Source organism: Mya arenaria, chromosome 6 (assembly GCF_026914265.1).
Source record: "Mya arenaria isolate MELC-2E11 chromosome 6, ASM2691426v1".
In the NCBI taxonomy this organism is placed as follows: domain Eukaryota; kingdom Metazoa; phylum Mollusca; class Bivalvia; order Myida; family Myidae; genus Mya; species Mya arenaria.
Window position 1 is genome coordinate 56,777,486 of NC_069127.1, and position 27,191 is coordinate 56,804,676.

General features: G+C 33.2%; 1 protein-coding gene across 4 annotated transcripts in view; it reads left to right on the plus strand.

Annotated features, from left to right (window-relative positions):
* LOC128238472 (intermembrane lipid transfer protein VPS13D-like) overlaps positions 1-27,191 on the plus strand; it is a 91,826-nt gene that overhangs the window by 3,660 nt on the left and 60,975 nt on the right. For 3 of the 4 annotated variants that reach the window (XM_052954429.1, XM_052954428.1, XM_052954427.1), the window contains exons 2-23: positions 7,165-7,284; positions 9,420-9,541; positions 9,961-10,038; positions 10,817-10,929; positions 11,294-11,371; positions 12,390-12,467; positions 12,765-12,881; positions 13,744-13,869; positions 14,660-14,710; positions 15,143-15,384; positions 16,311-16,479; positions 17,510-17,605; positions 18,083-18,338; positions 18,734-18,886; positions 20,317-20,492; positions 20,913-21,046; positions 22,115-22,236; positions 23,012-23,100; positions 23,736-23,901; positions 25,343-25,475; positions 26,432-26,563; positions 26,862-26,952. In XM_052954429.1, the coding sequence (XP_052810389.1) occupies positions 9,445-9,541; positions 9,961-10,038; positions 10,817-10,929; positions 11,294-11,371; positions 12,390-12,467; positions 12,765-12,881; positions 13,744-13,869; positions 14,660-14,710; positions 15,143-15,384; positions 16,311-16,479; positions 17,510-17,605; positions 18,083-18,338; positions 18,734-18,886; positions 20,317-20,492; positions 20,913-21,046; positions 22,115-22,236; positions 23,012-23,100; positions 23,736-23,901; positions 25,343-25,475; positions 26,432-26,563; positions 26,862-26,952 (2,697 nt within the window). In that variant the 5' untranslated portion in view covers positions 7,165-7,284; positions 9,420-9,444. Of the gene's footprint in view, positions 1-325; positions 398-7,164; positions 7,285-9,419; positions 9,542-9,960; positions 10,039-10,816; positions 10,930-11,293; positions 11,372-12,389; positions 12,468-12,764; positions 12,882-13,743; positions 13,870-14,659; positions 14,711-15,142; positions 15,385-16,310; positions 16,480-17,509; positions 17,606-18,082; positions 18,339-18,733; positions 18,887-20,316; positions 20,493-20,912; positions 21,047-22,114; positions 22,237-23,011; positions 23,101-23,735; positions 23,902-25,342; positions 25,476-26,431; positions 26,564-26,861; positions 26,953-27,191 lie in introns of those variants that run through there. The other variant, XM_052954430.1, reaches the window with a different exon arrangement.

A 27,191-nucleotide genomic window follows, 5' to 3' on the forward strand; every position in this document is an offset into this window, starting at 1 on the left:
ACTCACTACCATTTGCTGCCTACTGGAAGTTTAATAGTATAAGGTTTTAAATGCCCTATCACTGACCTACAATTCATACTGCTATAATAAACAAAAAATGATATGATCAGTTTTGTGGAATTCTGAAAGCATGTCTTCAACAAAGTTGCCATTGATTCCACTTTAAGATAAAAACACATACAAATAATACAAATCAATTCAATCGTAAACAAAGAGACGCTCAATAATCTTCAAGTGTGGTATCGATTCATATCCATTTAAAAGCGTATGGAAAAGTTGCCATAAATTGTGTTTCATGTTGGCCTAGTAGGTGAAATAAACTTAGTTCAATACCGGTGTGAATATCGCTTATAAAATCGTTTTATTATCAATAAAAAGGAACAACTGTTAGTACGAGGTAAAATTTCATGATATTATTGGGTAACAAATGGATTGAGTAAGATCCTTCCATAATAATATTTATGTTGAAAATTCGTATAGTTAGAACGAATGTCAAACGTAGATGTGTTAAACATGAATAAGTTTTTTTTCATGTAATTCTCGTGTGTTTAAGGACAATGAGGGTAAAATAAATTACAGTGACACTATTTAAAGCCAACAACGCAAACTCGGTTTAGAAGCACAAGGTAATGCCATGTTAATAATTTTCATACAAGCTACTCTGTTCTGTAAGCTATCGAACATCAAGATAACATTAATGAGTTATACTGAATTGACATTACATTATCTCTATGATTAATTCAGTTTACGGTTGCCTACCTGATTAAAGTTGCATTACCTATATGATCAGTTATTGATGACGTTGCATGACCTCTATGAGCAGTACATGTTGCTGTTGCGTAACCTATATAAGCAGTTATTTATGACGTTGCATGACCCCTATGATCAGTTATTTATGCCGTTGCATGACCTTTATGAGCAGTACAGGTTGCTGTTGCGTAACCTATATAAGCAGTTATTGATGACGTTGCATGACCTTTATGAGCAGTACAGGTTGCTGTTGCGTAATCTATATGAGCAGTTATTTATGCCGTTGCATGACCTCTATGAGCAGTACTGGTTGCTGTTGCGTAACCTATATGAGCAGTTATTTATGACGTTGCATGACCTCTATGAGCAGTTATTTATGACGTTGCATGACCTCTATGAGCAGTTTTTTATGCCGTTTCATGACCCCTATGAGCAGTACAGGTTGCTGTTGAGTAACCTATATGAGCAGTTATTTATGCCGTTGCATGACCTATATGAGCAGTTATTTATGACGTTGCATGACCTATATGAGCAGTTATTTATGATGTTGCATGACCCCTATGAGCAGTTATTTATGACGTTGCATGACCTATATGAGCAGTTATTTATGACGTTGCATGACCTATATGAGCAGTTATTTATGACGTAGCATGACCTATATGAGCAGTTATTGATGACGTTGCATGACCTATATGAGCAGTTATTGATGACGTTGCATGACCTCTATGAGCAGTTATTTATGCCGTTGCATGACCTCTATGAGCAGTACAGGTTGCTGTTGCGTAACCTATATGAGCAGTTATTTATGACGTTGCATGACCTCTATGAGCAGTACAGGTTGCTGTTGCGTAATCTCTATGAGCAGTTATTTATGACGTAGCATGACCTCTATGAGCAGTACAGGTTGCTGATCTTAACCTATATGAGCAGTTATTTATGACGTTGCATGACCTCTATGAGCAGTACAGGTTGCTGTTGCGTAACCTATATAAGCAGTTATTGATGACGTTGCATGACCTCTATGAGCAGTTATTTATGCCGTTGCATGACCTCTATGAGCAGTACAGGTTGCTGTTGCGTAACCTATATGAGCAGTTATTGATGACGTTGCATGACCTCTATGGGCAGTTATTTATGCCGTTGCATGACCTCTATGAGCAGTACAGGTTGCTGTTGCGTAACCTATATGAGCAGTTATTTATGACGTTGCATGACCTCTATGAGCAGTACAGGTTGCTGTTGCGTAATCTCTATGAGCAGTTATTTATGACGTAGCATGACCTCTATGAGCAGTACAGGTTGCTGATCTTAACCTATATGAGCAGTTATTTATGACGTTGCATGGCATCTATGAGCTGTACAGGTTGCTGTTGCGTAACATATATGGGACGTTCTGGTTGATGTTGCATTACCTTTAGATTTGTACTAATTTGTACATCATTAACTCTTATGTGTCTCCTGTGTTAGTGAGTTGTTCCGCGTGAAAGAACTGATAAGAGGGAATTATTTTTAAGCACGACTGATCTGTATTGTATAACAAGTATGCCTATTCAGGTTGAAAATACCAATACTTGCATGAAAAGCTTTAATTTGAATACAGGCATTATACGCTCTATCAATATTTTATCAGTGCAATAGGAAACTATAGAAAACAATACGTCATCGATCTACATGATGGTTACTTGGACATGATAACATCAATATTAAACAATGAAATCATGCAGATTTGACAAACATGTCATCATCTTTTGATGGATAAATGATATATTGCATAAGAAATGCATTTTGTGCAAAAAGCACTTTGATAAGCATAAGGATTGAATTTGTTTCTATACAAATCTCTTAGATCCTCTTTATAAGAATGGATATGGAGACAGATTTCATTGAAATATTCAAAAAATATTTTCATATCTATCAACGTTTGTTTTTCTTGTGGAAAGTTCAAAAATTCACAATTTGTATACAGAATCTGTAAAATAAATTTATATAAATAACTCCAATTTTTTCATGTTGCCTAAACAATTAAAAAAGACAGGTCAACTACATTTTCGACAGATGTTTTGTTTACCTGGTTGTTGTATCTAGTTTATCTCGTATAAGGTGGTTTAATTGTATTGTGTAAGTTCTTGTTTTATCTGCTGATGCTTTATATTTATAACAAAGGTATGTGTACGAAATTTGTTATCTGTCAATTAAACCTATGAGTAGAAGAAAAGTAGTGGGTCTGAAACAAATATGTTTCTAAAATAACATAATTTCTTAAAAAAACTTCTTGGTGAAAACTTATTCAAACAAACATTCAAACTTACCATTTTTTACCTTTAAAATGAAACTTTACCGGTAACAATTTTTAGCTTGACTATAAGAAAGTTTTAGGGCATCTTAGAATGTTCACTATCCTTCATCGTTCATCCAATTTACCCAGTACTTCATATAATTGTTGAAGGCCAGGCCATCATGCAATTAGGTTACAATACACCATATAGCAATAAATACCAATGTTGGCCCCTGATTGACTAGGGAAATTAGGTTCAAACTTTAAGACTACATCCGCTTATAGGTTAAGAGCTAGTTGGGATTTTCACTTATAACTCCAATAACCTTGATTCAGTTCACTTTATGCTTCACACAACTGCAAAGGGCCATACACCTTAAGGTTATATAACATCATTGAAACATCACTTTTTTGACGATAGCCTTTGGTAGCATGTTTTTGGATAAAACTGGGTAAAAAGCATGTACGGCTTATGATATGGAAACGTCACGATCACATCGGAACATTCCGTTAACCCTTTTTGCCTAAAAATCATAAAAATATTATAATATGTTTATGAAATGCAAACTAACTTAGTTATTTTATTGTATTTCTTGGTAAAGTACATATAAACAATAGTTACTTTATTTTTAACACGCGCATGAGTATACAATTATCTGATTTAACAATTGTGGATCAATATAAACCCTTATGATCAACAGCAATGTCGTGAATGGAACATTATCAGAACGCCTTGCGAGGCTGACCTCAAACTAATCAAATTCGTGTAAAATGTAAACAAAATGCTTATTTCAAAGACAATACATATTCCAAATTATAACAAGATATCTACTGTATGTTAACTTGTGACATTAATTACTTTATTTGCCCAGAACAGTTTTAAACTCTATCGCAAATAAAATAATTATAGACTTCGATTTACAAATTTTGTGAATACGAGTATCGGCTTATTACTGTTATAGTGTTTGTTTATAAAGTAAGAAAAAGTACAATTTCGCATAACGTTACAAACACAAACTCTGTAAATGAGTCCCTTTGAATGTCATGATTTTTTATTTAACCCATTACAACTAAAATATTGGTATAGTGATATTTAAATTTCATATTGTGAGAGTCTTACAAATAAATTGTATAAAACGTGTATTGATCCTGAACAGTGTGCAGTATACAATACCAGGTTATTATGCATGCTAAACTGGGCTCTTATTTTCCATGCTTTAAAGTGCGATAATGACATAATGGAATTGCAGATGCTTGTTATTGTATTTTTAATAATTGATGTATAATAAGAGTCTAGCATGTCTTTATACATGTATATACAAGTATATACTAATGATTTTGCAAATTGAGCGTAAATGGAATATTTCATGATACATAATTACAAGTTTTGCTACTTTCGTTATCACCACTGTAATTTAAGGGGGGGGGGGTAATTTGGTTTATGCAAACATGAAGTGATAAAAATGTTTCATGGCAAACAAAATGGCGGATTTTGAATAAAAGGTACCGATTCAGGTTCCAACTTCTGCCTGATAGGTGAAGTTTTTCTTAAATTTTAAATCGCAACACATGCTATAGTATTACAAGACGTTTACAGATTATAAGAGAGTAATATTGAATGATTTTAAATTAATATTTGATCGTCATCAAAATGTAAGAGGGGAATTGCCACTGAGCCTTAAATTGATTTTTCGCATAGTTTTTTATGTAAGTTACCCATTATGTATTAAATAGGTTATACATTGTTAGAATGAAATTTCAAAATGGGAACTTAGATAGTTTAAAGCTTATGTTAGCAAATCATTATCAAAACATAAAACAAGTATCTTTAAATAATTGATGGTAATGTCTTTAAAATTTGAATATAAGTCCCATAGTGTATTATGATTATTAGAGTGTTCATGTTAGCTTTTATAAAGAGTGTTTTATACGGCTTATGACTTGAAGCTATTTTAAGCGATTCTTAATTAAGTAGAACTGACACAGGAGTGACGAATAAGCAAGAATTCCACTTGATACAGGAATGGCAAACTATTGCTTTAAAAAGAGGCCATAACTCGCGGGTTATTCTACACTTCATATCCACTTGTCATGCTTAACCAATGTGTGTTTAATTAAAATACACTTAGAAACTAGAAACCAACAATTCTGACAAGAAAATGTAACAAATGGCAATTACTCTGTAGTTAGCTTAAACATAGCCATGGTTCTTTTGGTTGCGCTTCCTCTAATTGTGCTTGACCATTGAACGAAGTTTAATTAAATTCATCAGGTAGTTTTTAAGCAATGTTCCTGAGAAGAAAAAGTGGCAAAGGGCAAAGTAATAAGCTGAAAAAAAGAGATTTAGTTCTTGTAAACTGCACTTCCGTTCATAGTGCTTTACCATCGTATGCAGTTTATTTAAATCACATTAAGTTGTGTTTAAATTATGCTCCGGACAAGACCTATTACATGACGGACCGACCGATGGACCGACCAGCCAACCGACCGATCAGCCACAGGGTGACTCCAATATACCCCTTAAATACACTGTCGTGATTTTGTTTTCTTTCATTTGACGCATCAGCTTTTGTGTACGGATCTTAAGTTTCATATTTCGTAACAAAATAAAGCAGCAGAAATGGTTCTTTCTAAAATCCTAAGATTTCAAATTGTTATGTGTTAATAATACTTATAATGTGTTTCCGTCCCAGTGCAAAATGATATACGTGACGGCACGCGCGTTAGCCTGAACTCTTGCATTATAATAATTATTATTATTTTTTTTACGAAAATTTCAGAATGATTTTAATTTTATTTTCATAAACCATACAGTAAAATAATTTAGAAGTGGCGCCATGTTAGGCGAGACACATTTGGCATGCTGTGCTATAACAGCTAAATTTGTATTATACCACAAGTCTGTCTTTTCAGGTTGTAAAACCCAATATTAGAATGCATAGCTTGTATTGGTTTACGTGCACAATGTGCCTTATCAATATATTGTATCATTGTAATAGCACACGATATGTCACTACTCTACTTGGCGAAATTATAGTTTTGTTTATTATTTTTTAAGATTTGAGCATGTTTTTATGGCCTAATTTTTTAAATAGGATATCACGTTTGTTCCTAATGCATAGCAAAATGTAATTGAAGGAAAAGGTTATATGTATAATAAACCGAAAAACCATTTTGCATTTTTTGTTAAAATAAACTTAAATATACCAAATAAATGGTTTATTATAGTGTAAATACTTCACATAGAATAGTTAGGAAAGTATGTATATTGTACACAGATTACATATAAAAAATGTGTACAAAATGCACATGGTGTATAATATATGTTTAATATATAAGACCTATTAATGTCAGTCAGATCTTAATGGGTGAGAGTGGTCTAGTGGTTTAGAAGGTGCTTATAGAAAACAGTAATGGTTCATACCCAGGAAACGGAGTACAGAGTGATTCTATAAGTTATCAATTTTAATCACAATCGAGATAAAAGAAATTAGTATAAACTGATCAGACCTTTTTTGTTTTGTAAAATCCGTATGACTTGATGGTAGCCTTGATAACATGCTTTTTTCAACGGAGAAAAATAATGAAGCCTTAAACAGTCTGAGGATAAAATTCAGAGTGTTGAAACTTTAAAAATACCTGATACCTTTTCATATCGCACACACGAGCAAACCATTACTGTAAATTTAAAAACAAACGACAAAATTATTCCAAAATACTCATGGATGTTCTTTAAATTAGTCTGTATTGCATAATATAAATGAAAAACAGAGCACGGGATGCACTTTAGAAATACCTCTTTTGAAACATTTCACAAACCATCAATCATTCAACAACTTAATTGACCAAAGCATCAACTAACAGTACTTATTTTATATGTCCATATTTTACTGAAGAATGACGGTACCATCACTTGAAGTCACTGCAACAACACACTGGAAGCTCATTAATAACCCTTCAATCAAATTTAAAAACTGGTGCTATATACAAAGGTTATTATTTGGAATTATTGTATTCTAGTCTATACGTGTAATTCGTGTTATGTCTTAGTTTTTGATAGAACATATAACATGAGTTATTTACTGCTGGTCTTGATTCTGTAATTAACATTTCTACATTTAATAATTCTCTTTACACAGGTAATGAAATGGAAGAACCTGGAAAGGAGCTTCAATCAAATGAATCTGCCATCGACGAGAAGTGCTGCAAGCCCTGCTATGAGGATGGGGAGTCCGTCCAAGATGAGGCCTACAGGAACGGTAAGGGAATCTAGAAACATCCCTTTTTGGTTCACCTCAGATTGAAGTACAAAACAAAATGAAATAAAGCGAACTGAACTATATGGTAATCAAAAAGAATACCGTTCGGGTCACCTTAGATTGGCGTACACGACGTGTATGAAAATAAGCGAAAGTCACGCTACGGTAATCTAAAACAATATCTTGCTTGTGGTCATCACAACAGCGAAACGACATATACCGAATGTCACGCTACGGGAACTTAAAGACATTTCGTTCGTGGTCATCACATATTAACGTTCAGAGCTTTAATAAGATATAGCGAAAGTTACTCTATTCGAATCAAAACTTCTCGTTCGTGGCCATCACATATTAACGTATACAGCGTTAATGAAATCTCACATAATAACAAATGTATGAAAATATTTTCGTAAATGTGTGTTTAATAGTTTAGCTTAAATATTGTTTGTCCTTCATTCTAACGAAAACATTTGTGTTGTGTTTCAGTAACACTTTTTTTCCTTTACACTACACGTGAAAACTGCACTTTTTTGTTTTATTACTCTTTCTTTTATATATTTTGTAGAAATTAAACTCCCATGTATTGAATGTGAAATACACAATGAGAAACAAAAGCTGATGATCTTTTGTTGCCCCCCAACCTCCTTGTTTTAATCTCACCAAGACAAACCTTAAAACCTAAAGCGATTTGAAAGTTTGTGGCTGAGCGATTTTATTTTCATAACGACCATTCAAGTTATCTCTTCTATCACGTCACAATACCTCAGTATAACAATAATAAGAATAAGAACTTGGCATACCTAATTTTATGAAAAGTTTAAGACCAAATCTAATATTGTGTTGTATATGTTTCAACCATTGACGCCTTTTTATTTACTTAATGTTGAGATACATGCCTATATCTTATCATTTTTTTGTAATTCGACGTTAATAAGAAACTTATACGTGGGAAACTATTCTTTTTGATTTTTGGAACGAAATTATCCTAATTCATTGTCTGAATGTTGTTTGTATAACTTTATTAGAAAAATGTTTTAAATGTTTAAAAAGGTAGAAATATATCTATATAACGGACCATGTATCTATAAATCTGATATAAAGTTAGTATTCCTATGTGTGTCGTCCCGTTATGCACGTATATATGGTAATGAGCATATGTCTTTATAACCCGAAACCTTTGATAGTAATTACCAATTGATACATTAGCTAAACACATCCCTAAAGGAAGCAATTCAAAGTTAAATAAGCATATATTAAATCGAATGTCTTGTTGAAACTCTGGATATAGCGAAAACTCAATTGAATCATGTTAGCCTTTAAGTTATCATACATTAGGCGTATATGTTGTGCTATCATTAAAAAAAGGGTGTAGCAGTAGCGAGGCTGAGTAATCATAAACTAGTACGTAATCAACACAACTGTTAGTTTGTATCCATACACATATATTTTGGCAAATGGTATTTTTAAGTGCTTACTTGCAAAATGAAAAAATGACTTGCAAAATCTATGTGATATATGATGACATTAAATATCATTACCATACATAGGCTGCAGCCTTTTTTAATGCATGCATCCATAACAAAATCAAAGTTGGTTTTGTGATCCGGTGAATAACTGTTCTGAATTTAAACTCAAACCCAATACCAACTAGACATGGAGACTGAAGCCAAACAATAAATGACATTTTTATTTATTCTTTTCAAATTCATTGTTTCTTTTAAAATAAAGCCATCCATGTTCTTTACATTTGGTTTATTTACACTGAATGAATATTTACTCATGAGGATGAATAGATTCAAATGCCAGCATGACCAGGAAATAAGATTTAAATTATTAACATATTCAACTAAACTTTTATCCAGCAAACCTTGAAAATACCAAATATTTTGCTGTTTTTAAATTTTCACCATCAAATACCAGCACATTGACTTGGTATTGTGGTACAATATAATTTTGCTTAAAACTCTATACACCAGTATATCATGATAATCTAGTTGTTACTAACCTTAGAGTGTCCTTTTAGAGTACTGATTGTTTTTAAATTTTTCAATCCCGTAAAAATATCATTTCCAATAATAGGTTCATTATGTTTCTGAAAAGTAAGAGCAATGAACAAATAACTATAAAATTTTCAGACGCGGAATTGAGAGTAAAGCAGGCATGTTAGAAGGCCTTGTGGCGTGGGTGTTAAACACCTATGTTGGGGAGTATGTGGAAAACCTAAACAAAGACCAGCTATCTATTGCTCTGTTGTCAGGTATGCTACATTTACATGTATTTGTTTCATTAATACAAAATGGTCCATGCTACAATAATTATATGTTATACATATATTCAGACCTGGGCTCAGGGCCCTTGTTTTTAAACATAAATATGAATATAAATAAGCATGCAATCCCTACACTGGTTTGCTTAATCACTATCCAAGCTGGTTCAAAACAATTTAAAACAAAACAAAACACTATAACATCAGACAATTTGTAAAGGCAATTTCTGACTTGTTAATCCAAAGGCCTTATTCGATAACTGAAAATCACCGTGTTTAAAGCAAGGTCTTTTTAAAAGGAAAGTTTGTGATAAAAAGTTTGTGATAAAATATACAATTCTCAAGACTCCTTTGTTTAATTTCTTTATTTTTTGACACACTTTAACAAATGTTTATAATTTTTACAACAGGTGTTGTTGAGTTGGAAAACTTACCTCTCAAAAAAGATGCTCTCAGTAAACTTGGTCTTCCTCTTCAAGTCAAATCTGGTGAGTTGCTTGCAAGAACATTCAGTATTGTCAATAGGAGACAACTTCTGTCCAAAATGGACTTTTCAAATGACAATTGGACTGGTTCAAATTTCGACAAATAAGTGATTATTAAGTACAATTAATGGTAGCTGGTTTCAGGTCACTTTACTTTTAGAGACGGTGTTTTGAGAACCAAGAACATTAAGTAAATGTCTACACTAGTAAAATGAGTCAGTAATTATTTTAACAAATCTGATAGTTTAGTGGTAGTTAAACTCATGCATGCCCAGACTACTGTTCACTTCTGCTTTGTGCAAAGAAGTAAATATGTCATATATCCATTTCTACTATTTTCATATTCTAAGTACTAACTATATAACTTAATATATTTTTATAGAACATAATCATCTACTGGATTCGGACATTTTCTTGAGTACATATTGTACATTTTATATATTAATGTATATCATGAGTGAAGTATTTTCTTTTGGTGTTGAAATATATTGCAATCTTACTCTGAAACGGACAATTTTTCATCTTATTATTTGTCCAAAATGGAATAAATGACAGTTTATTGTGATTACATGTAACATCATTTCAGAAATTTGTGTCCCGGCCCTGTAGGCGCTGATGTTTGATTTGGTATTGAGAGAGGGTTAAAATTTTGAATCAGTGAAACATCAAAATGTTATTTCATTGTTTGGAACAGTGAAATATCATTTTTATTTTACTGAGAAATCTTTATAAACCATAGAACAACATATTATAATAAAAATGATAATAATCTTCCTCTCAGGGTTTATCGGCAAGATCAAACTACAGATTCCTGTTCGACGCATGCACAGTGAACCATGGGTGATTTCCATAGAACACCTCTACCTAGTGGCCGGACCACTTTTAGAGTACAAGGTGGATATTAATTGTTATGATGTCATTGATAAGACCAAGCTGGACTCGAAACTTAAAAATGTGGATATTTTTTTCCATTTTTGTATCTGTTTCTATGGGCTCTTGGAGAAAAGCTGCAGCCCACTATTTTTTTCATCACATACAGAATTCTGAAAGGAAGAAATTTTCTTAAATTTCAAATTTTGAAGAAATGCATGATTCTGTAGTTTCCTGTTTTCTGAATATACTTATTCAAAAATTCAGGCTTGTGTGCCATGATCTCATTATTAAATGAAATTATAAACATACTTTATTCAATCTTGTTCTATAAAGTGTATCCTCAAATGAATTATTCAATTCATGTCTTTTAATTTGAATATTTCAGTATGATGATGAAAAAGAAAAAGCAGCGACTGAGGCAAGGAAAACCCAGATGTTAAAAGCCCTAGAGGATAAAATGCAGGTGGGTTGGACATTGATAAACACAGGTTATAAGTCAGGTTACGATATTATAGACACATATAACATTTCAGTCCTTAGAAATTTTGGCTTTTTCGGTGTTTTAGGAGTTATATCTACAGTAATTTAAAAGTGTATCAAAGGCAAGGCATTTTGAATTGTGGTTTGGTCATTGTTTGTCTATGTCCCAATACTTTGTGTCACTTGTGCATCGGTTAAACTGGCAAATGCGTGTCATCTTCCTCAGCCTTATAAAGCATACAATCCTGGTGTAGCCTAAATCATAAGGTTACGGTAAATAGATGTGGATGTTATTCTTACAGCTAATTTCAATCTTGCAAATTTTAATAAGCCAAATTAACTATTAAAGTAAAAATACATAATGACTTACTTAGTGTTGGTGCAAATGCCTCTATACCTGCCGGTGTTGTGCATGCGCAAACTGCTAATTAACCCACTTAAAGATACACTGTTACTCCCAACAAAAATTTACCACAATTAATAATATTGTTTTTATATTCCAAAAAGGATGAATAAATGTTGAAAACAATGGTTCTTATGAAGGATACCAAGTTTAATTTGAAAGAAATGAGCATAAAACATGGTATGTCTACCTTATGGGACTATAGAAGACCACAGTAAATCTTTTAGCATTCACCAATCATTTAATATTTTTGCGCTTTCTGCTATTAAATACATGGCTACAATCTTGTTATCAGTAATTAATGTTTTCCATAAATGCATTATTTAGTAAGTAGTTAAAGGTTTATTAGTCAAAATTATGTTTGTTATACATGCATATGTATGGATTATGAATAAGAGTGTCACTTTAATAATGACTTTATTGAAATATTGAAATTTGATGGCTGTCTTCGTCACAGGCTTTCTAAATGATTAATCAGAATCCATCTGGCAATACCATTAGCGTAAGCAATGTGATTAACACTTATAATACTAACAAAATATCTTAACTATTAAAGGGCATAATGTTTTACAATTACAGTAGTTCATGTTTCATTTAGATTCAGAAGACATACACAGAGTCGTCTTGGTTTTCATATGGTACGTCTGTACTGGCAAACATACTGGAAAACTTGCAGGTAGGAAAACTTTTTTTTAACTTGTTTTTTTTTTGCTAGAAAAATAGTAGTGGTATTGACATGGCGTTAGTGTTGGTGTCATTTTTTTGCGCCGTCAATTAAAACACTTAAGATTGGGCAATAACTGTTCAATTTTGAATATTTTTTTCAATGGATTATCATGAAACTGTACCGAAGCGTACTTATAATGGCAATAGGAACATGTTTAGGAAGTCTTAACTGTAATATGTGTTGAATTATTGTCCTAGTTGTTTGAGGGTTTCTTTTCTTGTTTAATTTGAACTTGCTATATTTTAGCTCAATGTGAGTGACGTCCATCTGCGCTATGAGGATGCAATAACGAATCCATCCTGTCCATTTGCGTGTGGCATTGTCATCAAATCATTGACGGCACAGAATACAGATGACTCATGGGTAAGGAATGTTTATTGGAATAGCTGTTTTTAAACAACATAAAGACAACATAACAACCCCCTACTGTCTGTTTGCATTGGGCATTGTCATCAAATCATTGACTGCATAGAGTTCAAACAATTCATAGGTAAGGAAGGTTTATAGAAATATTTGATTTTAAAGCTGCACTCTCACAGATTGACCGTTTTGACAACTTTTTTTACTTGTTTGTCTTGGAATGAGTTTTAACTCTTGCATAACTGTCTAAAGAACAGTGTTATAAGACTGAAAAAAACACATTTTCCTGGATCAGAAAGTAAAAATCCTTTTAGTCTAAGATGTTCCAAAGTGTGATTTAGGATCCACAAAGCCTAGTATATCTACATGATGGTCTCATGGGGTCTGTAAAATCACTGTTAAGTCTCTAGTATACCCTCTGTCGACACAAAATATCAATTCCATCACACAGTGGGCCAATTTTTCAGAACTTTGTTAAAGTATTTAATGTTGTTAATGTTAACATTGTTAACTTTCAAATCTTTATTGCTCTAGAAGTTTAATGGAAAAAAACGTATCAGGCTATCTATTAAATTTTAAATAACTGTTTCAGACAGACTTGTTTTATTTAAAATTATGAGCACATCTTTGAATATTTCATGTTTAAAAGTTAACAACATAATTGTTAATCATCTTGTTAAATTTAAAGAAGTTCTGACCAATCAGCCCATTATGTTTTGTTTTCAGAGGCCAAAGTTTGTAACTCGGAGTGTGGTAGATCTAATGCACAAATTGCTGGATCTCTGAGACTTCATAATCTATGTTGACACAATGACAACACTTCTTAGTGAAATACCCTTTTAATTCTACCTACATGTATTTTCAGACACCAAAGTTTGTAAGTCGCAGTGTGGTAGATCTAATGCACAAATTGGTTGATCTCAGGGATTTCTCCATCTACGTTGACACAAATACAACGCTGGTGGGAGACTTACCTAGAGACAAGATGGCGGTATGTATTGTTATGTTATTACAAGGCCTAAAAAACATTTTGAAAGTATGTTGGTTAAAAAAATGAATAAATGAATGTTTAACCACTGCATGGAATTTAATAAATCGTTTTTGCAGCCCTTTATTTGGACCAAAATGCCTAATTCCCCCCCCCCAGAAATGTATCCATCCTCATTTTTTTTTTTATTTTTGATATATTTTTTTAATTTTCCTTTTCCTTTTTTGAGAAGCAAAAAATGACCTCTTAACATTTAACAAATGTAGCTTCATAGTGCCATTGCTTGTTAAATAAAAGATTTGAAAACAAATTTGAACATTCTATAAATCATGATGTTAGTATTAGTGTTTTCCTCTTTCTTGCCAAAATGATGCTATTTTTCCTAGGCCTTGCCACCATTCCATTAAAAATTGGAAAAAAATACCTAATAATACCAAAATTACATGGGTCACCCATCTTCGAGAACCACTGTACATTTTTCCGTTGCACTTAATTCATGATACCGCAGTAGTCTATCAGATGTATAAACTATGGGGTTCCCCAGGCATCAAATTTAGCATTACGGTATTTGAGGTATCAAACAGCTAGCTTATGAAATTTGAGGCTGTGATTCTTCAAAACTTTTTTTCATAATGAGTTTGAGCTACGATTTTATCCCATCAATACTCTTCTCAGAAATTTTACAATGAAATTAGGATTTTAAGTTTTAATTGTTGGATCTCAGGCTTGATATGTTTAACTTTATGTATATGGGTGCATTATATTATTCATATAAATGTTATTGTTATTCCAGGATTCCCTTCAGAGAGAGATGTACATTTCTTCCATTACTAAGCAGTTCAAGGTAGGCTTAAATGAACTAAGATTTTACTCAACAGAAAATTTGTATTGGCAAAACTTTTACTGCCAAAAATGTATTTGAGATCATAATTATGTTTTTCTCAAATGCAGCAAATTCTATTTGAACAATCGTCTACAATGTAAAGGTTAAAAACAAGATTATTTATAGAACAACTGAAACATTATATTTATTATATTATATAAAATGAACAACACAACTTGTGACAAGCAACCTTATGTATACCGGGTAATAATGATAAAAAATATATGAAAGTTGAAATAAAATATATTTAAGTTTGCCCTCAGAACAAAGTGTAGTATTTCATTATTGGATTCAAGACAATTTACTAATACTAATTCGAATATGATTTGTGAGAATAATTATGTCCTTGTTTGAGGTAAAATATGGTAAAAAAAACACTTTCATGTTTTTCAGGACCATGAATATATCCTCTCACCGGTATCAGCCAGTGCCAAGATGAAACGCCACACAACTGCCCTACCCTTGCGAAACCTTGTCACACCTCGAAATGCCATCGACCTTACACTGGAAAACATGGCGTTCTCTGTGAGCGAAGACCAGTATCGAAACATTGCGTTGCTTCTACGGGAGTTTGATCAATATGAACAGAGTAAACGCTATAGAAAGTGGAGACCGCAGTGTCAGCTGCATAAAAAGTAAGTGTAAAATTTAAATAATTAAATGTAAATTAATCAAAAGTGGATATAGAAGTTTTATTTAAGACATCAGACATGTAAAAAATGACGCCTCCTGCTGCTATTTGTTTGTCACTCATAGCTTTGAATGGTTTTTTCTTCCACCTGACTCTTAGCCAATCAAATGCTTGAAAAATATTTTAGAAATTGCCAAAAATGTCATCACCTATCTCATCTTTGGAAGATCAGCAACTTCTTAAAGGAAAAATGGCAAATTTATAACTTGTTTGTTTTTTAAAGAAATTAACTCAGGGTTTTGTCATTGCCTTGGTGTTGTTGTCAGTTTTATCAATATCAAGACTGTGCAAAAACTTGGCCAAAAACTCAGAAATCGTTAAGATATTCAACTGAAATTTGGTACACAGACAGTAAGAAGTCTTAAAAAATTGTTGAATCATTCCCCTTTTCTTATGATAAAAACAACATTACAACAACATACAAGTGTTGTCTCTTTGGATCTCTTGGTAAGGCAAAGATGAATTGAAAAAAACAAAACATTTTCAATTAATATCCAGTGTTAATAAAGCTGCACCCTTACAGATTGTGGGTTTTGACATTTTTTTGTCTTTGAGTGAGCCAAATTTTGCATTTATGCCTGAAAACTGATGATATAAAACTGGTGATGAAAGATTATTATCAGTAACCTTAATATTTACCTTCGAAAATTGATGTCTGATTGCTAAAAGCGTTAACATTACTTCAAGATTATTTTTTTCTGCAGTGTTCCAAACCATTAAGATCTGTTCTATTGTAGTTATATGATATGTCTGAAAGTATTGATGGCCAGCTGATTCTGAGAATTTTTATTCAGAAAAATTGTCAAATTGGTCAATCTGTAAGAGTGCAGCTGAAGTCTTAATGTGATTAAAATTCAAATCATATTTCAGTGCAAAAGTGTGGTGGAAATTTGCCATTGATGCAAAGATGTGGGAGATTCATGAATGTAACAAACGGCTTACGAAATCATTCCTCTCTCAAAGATGCAAGGATGTCGTGTTATATGTGAAGCTCTACACTACATATATGAAGAAGGAATTTCTTGATGCAACGCTGAAGGTTTGTATCTGTTTGAAATAACAGTTGTTTGTTTTCTACATTATCTGAGAATAGAGTATGATACTATTTTTGTTGTATAACTAGTCTGGGGGGTTCATGACCAACTGTATGGTATTAGTTCCCTGATATAGCTAAGAGCTAATTCATTTGAACAAACAACCCATCATAGGGAAGCAAAACTAAAAAAAATCTATAAAGGGTAGGTCCCTGTTCTTTATTTGTTTCTCAAACTTTAAACAATCTGAAATGGGGACAGTATAAATTAATATGCCTTCCTGAGTTGGGTTTTATGTTTAAATGAATTTTATTTACTTTTTAACTATGTAAAAAGCATTTGATAGGTGTATTGATAACAAATATTGGCCTTTATATATGTTCTTTTCAATTAATAGCTACATGGCCACTAATTTCCCATTTTAAGAAAATCCCAAACTATCACTGATCTTTTTTTATCTGTACACAAATCATATATATGTTTTTTTTTGTTTTGATCCGTATGATTAAATAGCAAAAATAAAAAGAGAAAACTGTCGAAAACTGACAAACTTGGTATTGATGTGTACATTGCATTGAAACTTAATAACTGAAGTACCACATAGTTTACAATTAATTTATTTTTCGCATGTTTTTCGTATTTTTCCATTAAAAAAGATTACTAGGTATGTCTACCTAATAGAATTCATTCCTTATGCGTGATTGGCTAGTCCATGATATTACGTGATATTACCAAGTTAGGTATATAGCTAAAATATTTTAACTGTTTAACTGTAGGGTAAGCCTTTATAGCACAGTGGATACAACACTGGACTGCAATTTTGGCAACACCAGTTCAAACCTGTTTCTTATTAAATTTAATTTAATGATTGTCCTGAGATTCGTAACAGAAAAAAACTTTTTTTGGAGCCAATCTGGTGTATAGTCTCTTGAAAGTCAAATGAGTAAAACATAATAATGCATTTAAATAAAAAAAAATGTTTTGCCTTTACCTATATTGTGCCCCTTTAAATGTTGTTGATTGTAACATTTGCAGGCAACGCAAGAGAGAATCGAGAAAGAATTCAGTTTCGATGAGCTGAAAATACTAAGGGAGCTTGTTTATAGGAACTTTGGGATGCAAGCTTCAAAGGTTTGTCATTTGATTAATATTGATGATATACTAGTACTAACTAGCAGGGCTTCTAAAAGCTTGAGATATCATACGATCCGGGCGCGTGTCTTTATACTAGTATGTTGAGAATTTTGTAACAGATATTCAAGTAGACAGCGTCAATGTAACAATAACCATCATAACTGCTCTATCATATTTATTCATTCCCTATCCATTGAACAATCCATTTGACTTCTATTTATTACAGTAGGTTCATCATATTAAAAGTGTTGTGATCACTATCAAATCATACTGTTTGATTAATCATTTGCTGCATATGTCAGGTGTTGTAAACATTTGCAGATATTACACGATTGCTTACAATTTCAAAAAGTTTTCAATGATGCCATGCCTATGCTATATTACATGCAAAGTCTCTTTTCTCTTTATGACTCTAAGGCATTGCCAAGAGCTGGGGGTATTACTTACTTACAGTGACATCCTTTATTATTTTAGTCACCTTCTCCTGAACCAGAAAAACCGAAAGCCAAACCACAATTTGTTGCCCTGACAACAACCCCATCTCCACCCCCAGAGGATAAAAGTCTTCTACAGCGGTGGTTTCCAGGGTGGGGTGGCTGGTATGGAGGCCAGGTTCAGGCTCCAGTGCAAGCAAGCAGTGATGTTGGGACTTCTAGAGTCTTGGTGCAGGGTTCACAGGATGATAGCGCTGGGGAACCCCCTCCACCAAAGATCTCTAAGTCTGAGCTCGGTCAGTGTGTTTTTATGCAGGTTCAAAGTTTTCACTCATTTGCAATATTGATTAATCGTACAAGAATTTTCTTTAAGCTTATATATTAGGAAATTATTATAAATCAGTCATTTTGTCAACTTAGTGCAAAAACTCAATATCTGTTTTTATCTCTACATGCAATTATTGAGTTATTGTACTGGTTGACAGGTTTTGTCAATCTTTTTTAGTTGATTGTTTGCTTATAAGTTATAATGGTAACGAGTACAGAAGCATTGGAAAATTAACATTTGTATTGGTAGCAAGTTTCTATGCGAAAAATTCCAGCTTAAAATAGAATATTTTGTTTTGCCTAAATAATACTCTTGTTGACTTTATGTTTATAGATGCTAAAAATTACCTTCTGTTTTTCACAGAGCAAGAACTGAAAGTTGTCATTGACGATGTGTTGGGAGATGGTGAAGATGACAGATCAGTTTTGAAACGTGACGTTGTGTTCGCACACCTGAACTTTTGTCTAAAAACTGGATCTCTGAAAGTGCTGGGAAATTCGACTAACACTCAATCGGGTTTGTAATGTTTCTCTTGTAAAAAGGGGAGGGGTGGTGGGGAGCAATTCTAGATTAAGATGTCAGATTTGATTTTACACGTGTGACAGTGTTTGGTTATCTGAACGTTTTTCTGATCACTAGACTACGGACTGTGCTGGGTAGGACAACTGGCTGACCGTCAAGATTGTAGTAAACCTTCAAGTTAAAGAGAGTTATGAGTTTCGGATGATTCACCTTCCCACTTTGGAAGTTATGATATTAATTCATTTGCTCATAATGTGGCATTGCAAGTATTTGGGTATTTTTTTCCTACTTAATAGATTGCTCTTTGAAAAATCCTTGAAAAAAAGGAGTTAAAGTGATTTCTCCAAAGAGTCAGTTGAACAAATTGAATTATGGATAGAACACAGAACCAGGGTTTGAATTTAGACTCGCATACTCGCGAAATGCGAGTGACTTTTATTCAAGCTTGCAAAATTCTGCGAGTGGCTTTTTCTAGACCACAAAATGTTAAAAGGAAAGTAGAATAAACATGAACTTTGCTACGTAGTCGCGTGTAAACAGCCTATAAGTGGCATGTTTACAATTCCGGTAGAAAGTACGGAGTCACGCTCTAGTAAGTTTTCAAAAATAGAACAAATACGAAAAAGGCCTAGTTTTATCTCGAATCTTTCCCGGATGCTCCGAGGCTTGCATAATACAAAGTGAATTTAAATGACGTAATCACCTAGTTCAATCATTGGCTAAATTAAGCGCTTTCGCTCTCTATATGTAAACCCCATCATCTTTTGAATATATTTCCCCCCAACTGTCAATGTGAATAGACTTCGTCGAACGATATACATGTGTATTTCATGGTCCAAAGCATCCTCGCTACATTTACTGTTGCTTTTATTTATTCTAAATTTATAATGTTATTATTTTTAATACTTATATCTACTTAATGAAATTTGTAGCGTGCTTGCCGAATGGGTATTACCCGATGGCGAGGGTAAATATACAAAGTGAACAATGTCAAATTATTGGACAGCTTTGTTATCAAAAAGCGGCCACCATCTGATTAGGCTTTCCGTATCCCGCCAAAAAAATGAGCCATCAACAAATTCTAGTAGTCGAGTCACTCAAGATTGATAGTTTTTAACATTCATAATATGTCTTAGGTGTAAATTTCTACTTTAATTAGACAATATTATAAGGGAATAAAGCAAATAATAAAATTGCAAGTTGATTTTTCATTTTGCGAGTTGCCTCAAAAGGCACTCGCAAAATTTTGCGAGGGCTCCTCATAGTTAAATTCGAACCCTGAGAACATATCGATTACAAAAAATGTCGACAAATAAGCTCAAGTGTCATAAGAAAGGATTATGTTCAACACAAAAGATTTGAAATTAAAATTTCACGAATATTTCTCCATTAACACATTGATATTAGTTTGTTTTTACCAACAGGAGACCGGCTTAGCCACAGCATTATGGAGCTGGAATGTTCGGCCATTAAGATGTTGTTTGAATCTCGACCCCGTAGTTCTGGGCTTACATTTGGACTCAGTGTCGGTGGTCTCAAGCTATTGGACAAGATGACAGAAGGCACACTGTTCCCTGTTTTAGTTGGCTGTCAGAATAAGGTTTGTTTATAAAAAAAATAAAATATAAATTTTCCATTGAGATGTTGTTTAATTAGTTGTTAAATTAAGGTGGGTGCAAACAAATGAGATTCTTCTATCATGATATTTAGCAATATTTGGATGATCAGGATCAAATCTTTAATTTATAGTATGTGTGTTTTTCAAGAAAAAAAACATGTCATTTTTAGATGAAACATGGTACACATGTTGCCAGCTACCGGTACTTGAACAAGTAAATCCAGGTCCATAACTCTGAGTTTAATGAAATATACAGACAAGTGTTCAAAATTGATTTTTTCATAATTGAATTGCTATATAGATATCAGATGCTGGATTTAGTAGTTCATTTGACAGCACAAATTGCATTTGAACATCACTAGACCTTGTTCTTGTTATATCAATAGTTATACTCCATTTCAGGAGAGATTTGGCAACAAAAGACACGGCGGGTTCCAAAGGGGAGCCGGCTTCAGTGCAGTGCATGAGGAAACAGATAGAAAACTGTTTGAGCTCAAGTATGAGAAAAACCCATTGGGAACCAGTGCAAACTATAGGTAAGAAACTTGCTTAACCTATGGAATCACCAAGCTACTTTGATATGTGCCATGAAAGTTTTTTACATGAATCTGAAAAAAATAAGAGGCATTTAAGGTCAACTCTGACAAAAAAGAATTTGATGTGATAATGGAGTACTTTGTTGTTTTTTGTCATTATCCTCGACTTCATGCTTTATTTCCAATCTATAACATTTGAATGAGTTCTTATAGAGTCTTAATAAATGGTATGAATGGTCATGGTCAGCTGGGTTAGTAGGTCAATTGTCAAGGTTATTATGACCTTTAATAAAAAAAAAAAAATTGGTGGTCCAGAAAGGTGACACATCTTGTTTTCTGAAAAATTTCAGTTGTTGAAATCCAGCTACAAAATTGACTGACAAAATGTGTGATAAAGTTCTTATATTTGTGCACAAAATTGAAAACCTATTTCCATTTAGAAAGTCACAATTATTTGTATTATACTTTAAGATGTCTTTGTTGTAGGAATAAAAGAAATTGATATTGAGTTCGTATATTACTCTAAGTAAAGCATTATAGTTTTTGTACCAAGTTTTCATCTATACAATAACTCCAATATCAATAAAAAAGGCTGGTCTTAACCATGCAATAACTCCTAATATGTGGATAAAAAGGCTATTAACTTATATGCATTCTGCTTATTAATCATTCAAGTCATTGTCTTTGATAAATTAAAAACACTAATGCACTGATGGACCTCAGGGTTGAAATTAAACCACTGCCTCCAATTTCTCGAAACTTCTTTTGTCTCTTATAACAGGATTAAGCTAAGCTCATTTTTTTCTGTAATTTATGTTATATTTACTTCTCTAAGGTTTTCTAGACTTTAAATAGGAATTTTCACCATGATAACCTCAAAAAACAACACTTTTTAATTATCAAAATCAAATTTAAGTTTGTATTTTGGCTTAATGAAATGGCCTGTTAACCTTAAGATGTCTGGAGAACTCGGGCCCTGGTGCAGAATGCTTTTGTAATAACATTAATAATTCCGATAGTATATGACGTAACTGTTACGAAATTTGCAAAATCCACATTTTCTTACAGGTTCAGTATTCACTCAGAGCCACTGGACATTGTATACAACAAGCCAGCCTTCAAGAAAGTGAAAGAGGTCTTCTCCTCCAGAAACATCCACAAGGCCATGAAAAGTGCACCCACACTCTCTGGTAAAATATAAACATCAATTTTAAACGGCTGCAACAATTTCTACTTTCCAACAGTTGATGTTACTTGCAAAGCAGTTCTATATAACCATGTTGTTCGTCTCTCACCCAAGATTGATCCCCACCAGCGTGATAGTGGTCTAGTGGTATTGGTGTTTACCTCTCAATGCAGCAGTTGTAAGTTTGATCCCTACCAGGTTGGAAGGGGTCTGTTGGTATAAGTGTCCGTCTCTCAGTAGTGGTATTGGTGTTAAGCTTACTCCCAAGAGTTTATGGGTTCGATCTAAACCATAAATGTTTGATTTTAAAGAGATTATTCTTATTCAATTCTAAGCATTAAGGCTGCACTCTCACAGATATACTGTTTTTACAACTTTTTATTTTTTTTCTCTGAATGAGCAAATTTTTGTGTAAATATCTGCAAACCAGTGTTACAAAACTGCTGTCAAAAGATCAGATCGCAGATATTCATATTTCCATTCGAAAATTAATGTTTTATGGCTTGAAGCGTTACTAATGGTTTAACAAAAATGCATAAAACATCATTTTTTGAACTTAAATAAAAACTCTGCGATCTTATTTTTTGTCAGCAGTCTTATATGACTTTCCATGAATTTTTGCAGAAATTGGCTCGTTCCCAGAATTTTTTTTTTGCCAAAATGGCCAATCTGTGAAAGTGCAGCTTTAAAAATTGCATCGTTTAAGAATATAACTATTTCACTATGTGATGCCACATAGAAAGCATGTACACTTACTGATGTGTTATCTTTCTATACAGCTGCACGGCGTCAGTATGAGGCACTCAAAAGGCAAACACAGAAGGACATCAAGAATACTTTGAGCCAAATACTTGACGGATCAAAGAAGGTTACTTGTATTGTGATAAATCAAATCTAAATTAATATGAAGTGTTTAAGCACAGTTTTGAAAAAAAACAGGGTGCTGCCAAAGCAGGACAGGGTATCACGGCAGGAAAGGGCACATTGAATCGGCTGTGGAGATTTTGAACATTATCAATTTGACAGAAAAAATAGAAATTGTGTTTAATTGATGTCAAATTTGGGTTTCAACTGCAAAATATGTAAAGTTTGTATGCATTATTAATCATTTCATCAAGTTTTAATCAAAACGAAAGAAATATTTGACAGTCTTAAGCATTTCAAGTATGAAGGCAGAAGGGTGTTCTTGCTGATCTAAACAGTAAATGAGGGTTATTTATAACTCTTTATATATATTGGTAACATCACATGATATTCGGCCTACTAAGTATTTTGGGAGGCAATTTGAGTTGTTGATTTTTTTTTTCATTTAGCCTGATTTTTTTTACAGATATATTTTAATGCAATCTTATTCTCGTAAAATTCATCCAATCCAGAATCTTAAAGGGGACTTCTTCCAATATGTCTATGTTTGCTATATACTAGTATAGTAATTTCACTAGTCATGTTGTTGCTATATATGTTTTGTCTCATTAATTTTCCTGACGTACATATGTTATTCAGGTTAAAAGATGGGAAATAGAGTTGGATGTAGTGGCTCCGTTGATAATTCTACCTGAAACATTCACCAATGACAACACGAATATGATAGTTGTGGACCTGGGGCATATGAACTGCTACAATACTCGGAAAGTCACACTAGAGAGTGAGAGCACTGGGAAGAATGATGGTAAGGCACTGTATTGGATGTAGTTAAGCCCAGAACAAGTTGATCATTTGTTCTGCGTTTTTTGCAAGATATGAGTAGGAGCGAGCAATCTTGCAACCAAAAAAAAAAAAAAATTGTTTTTTAATATTCAAAAGCTCATTAGAGGCGAGTAAAAAGCGAAAAGCATAAAAAAATAAAATATGTTTATTTCTTACTAAATTCTCAACTATTAAAAGAAAGCTTCATAATTGCCAAAACAAGGTTCTCTGTTAGAAATGAAAAGGTTTTGATTGTATTCGCTATATTTACTTTCATTTAGATATGGATATATTGCAAAGACAGCATTCCTAATAGCAACGTGCAATAATTTTAAAACTAAAAATAAAAACTGAATTGAATTTATTACCCAACTAATCTTACTTTAATACCATTCTTCAATTTAATTCAAGAACTGCTTTTATGTATACCGGTATCTACTTTGACATCGCTTCAATCTTGACAGTTCAAACCTTTATTTCACGTTAAAAATACTCAGTTTTCTTGTCTTCAAAACCTTGACAATCTTAGCAGGAAATCATCACTACATAAAAAACACATTATTAATACTGTTTTCATCCCATTTTTAATCCAAATTGCATTTTTTACCCTTTGCTGTTACTCGATTTACATAATGAAATATGTCACAGGAAGTTTTCTCTGTTGTACAGTTATGACATATAAAAAGTATGAAAATGCATTTGAATTTTTTCTTTCACTTGAATGGCACATTAGGAGTACGTTTTTGATGTTTTTTTCTTGCACTAGAATGGCACACTATGTGTATGATTTAGAGAACTGTTTCTTTGCACTAATGTGGCGCATAATGAGTACAATTTAGAGAGCTTTTTTCTTGCATTAGGTTAGCACATGAGTATGATTTACAGAGCGTTTTTCTTGCATTCGGTTGGCACATGAGTACGATTTAGAGAGCTTTTTTCTTGCGTTAGGTTGGCACATGAGTACAATTTAGAGATCTTTTTTCTTGCAATAGGTAAGCATATGAGTACGATTTAGAGAGCTTTTTTTCGTGCACTTTGGTGGCACATTACGAGACTCAGTATGATTTAGTTTTTTTCTGCACTAGGGTGGCACATTATGAGTTTGATTTAGAGATTTTTTTTCCTGCACAAGGGTGGCACGTTATGTTTACAATTTAAAGAGTTATTTTCCTACACTAGGGTGGCACATTAGGAGTATGATTTAGAGAGTTTTTTTTTCCTGCACAAGGGTGGCACATTATGAATACAATTTAGAGAGTTTTTGCTTTTACTCAGTTGGCACCTTATGAGTACGATAAAGGGATTATTTTTCTTGCACTTGGGTGACCTTTTTCGGTAATTATGTACACAGGATAATGTCAATTCACATTGAATTTACATCTTAATAACTTAAGATTCCAATTGTTTAATCCTATGTTTTTCAGACGATTTTTCGACGCCACCGTCGACACCACCAAATGAGTTAGAGGAGGACAAAACACAGACTGCCACTAATTTAGACACACTGTCTCAGCTTGAACTGACTGAAGAACAGTTCTACAGCAAACTGTATGAGAAGTAAGTGTTTGTATTCATTCCCATAAGGTCGTACACAGATTTGTACACAGAGAGTTAGGAATCGAGCACATACTTCCATCAATCTAGACACGCTGTCCCAGTTGGAACTGACTGAAGAATAGTTCTACAGCAAGCTCTATGAGAAATAAGTGCTCTTATTCATTCTCAAACAAGGTCTCACACCAATGTTTGGAATCAAGCACACAATTCCATCAGTCACGACATGCTGTCCCACTGAACTTGACGGTATGATGCATTTGCTATAATACCAGCAACATTTGGGGGGAAAATAAGATATTCACATCATGCATTACAGTCTACAGTTTTGCATTTGACATAACAGTGTCTCATAAGAATATGATTATTCATAAAATACTTATGCATGTACAAAAGATTGCATAGCAATAAATATATGTGAATACATCTTTTTGTACTTGCGTCTAAAATTATTTTGATATTTCGCCAACTAAGACCTGCTGAAAAAATCCCCCTGAATTATATCGCAAAATACACATAATGAGATAAGGACCCTTGGTGAAATGCGAAAAAAATGACGTGCAGAAATGGGACAAAATGACCATGAGTGAAATGGGAAAAACTGACCCTTGGTGAAATGGGAAACTTGACCCTTGATGAAATTGGAAAAACTGACCATTGGTGAAATGATAAAAACTGACCCTTGGTGAAATGGTAAAAACTGACCCTTGGTGAAATGGGAAAACTTGACCCTTGATGACATGGGAAAAACTGATCCTTGGTGAAATGGGAAAATTTGACCCTTGGTGAAATGGGAAAACTGACCCTTTGTGAAATGGGAAAACAGCACTTTAAGTTTAATTAAGAAGACCAAGATAATTAGATTTTAACTTCTCCATTTAAATGCAATCCTGTCCAATGATAATTTCACAGTGCATCAAGCTTTCCATTGAATTCATACCTTGTTACATCTGATTCAGCTACACACTAGAATTACGAGATCTTCAAGTAATGTCAGGACGAATGAAGGACAACTGGCGCCACATCCACAATCGAACAACCACACCACTACATCTTCTTGATAGACTCTCTATTTCCCTCCAGCTAGAAAGGTAATTGGTACATTGATAAGAACATTTATTCACATGCAAGTATGAGACCTTTAAGCTATGTGACATGTTTGAATTATAGCCATTTAACTGGGGACATATTCAAAACAGAATGACCACACCACTGTATACTTTAGGACTTCATTTTCTTGATGCTAGAAAGGTTATTTTAATGTTATTTGCAAGAGTAATGGGACCTTCAAGTAATGTCTAATCTACTAAAGGACTGGTATAATGGTTTACTTCAGGAAGTTCTGATATGTCTCTTGTAAGGTTTACTGTTAAATGTGCTTAATTTCAGGAGGCTAATATACACCACAGACCCGCAATATCCAACAGTTATTGCCTCAGGAGAAATGCCAACTCTCATCCTGCATGTCGATGAACATAAGGTGGGTAAAAGGAACATTAAAGTGCTCAAAATTTACATGTTTGTTACGAGTAAGTAAATTTTGCATTGTATGAAAAGTCCGAGGGGACATTTCGTCTTCATGATTTTAACTTCACAAATTCACTTATTTCATGTTTTAAGTTCACTTATTCTTGATGTCAACTTATCAATATCATAAATTTTCAATTTCATGTGTTGTGGTCAACTTCACAAAGACACGATTTCATGAACTCAAGATTT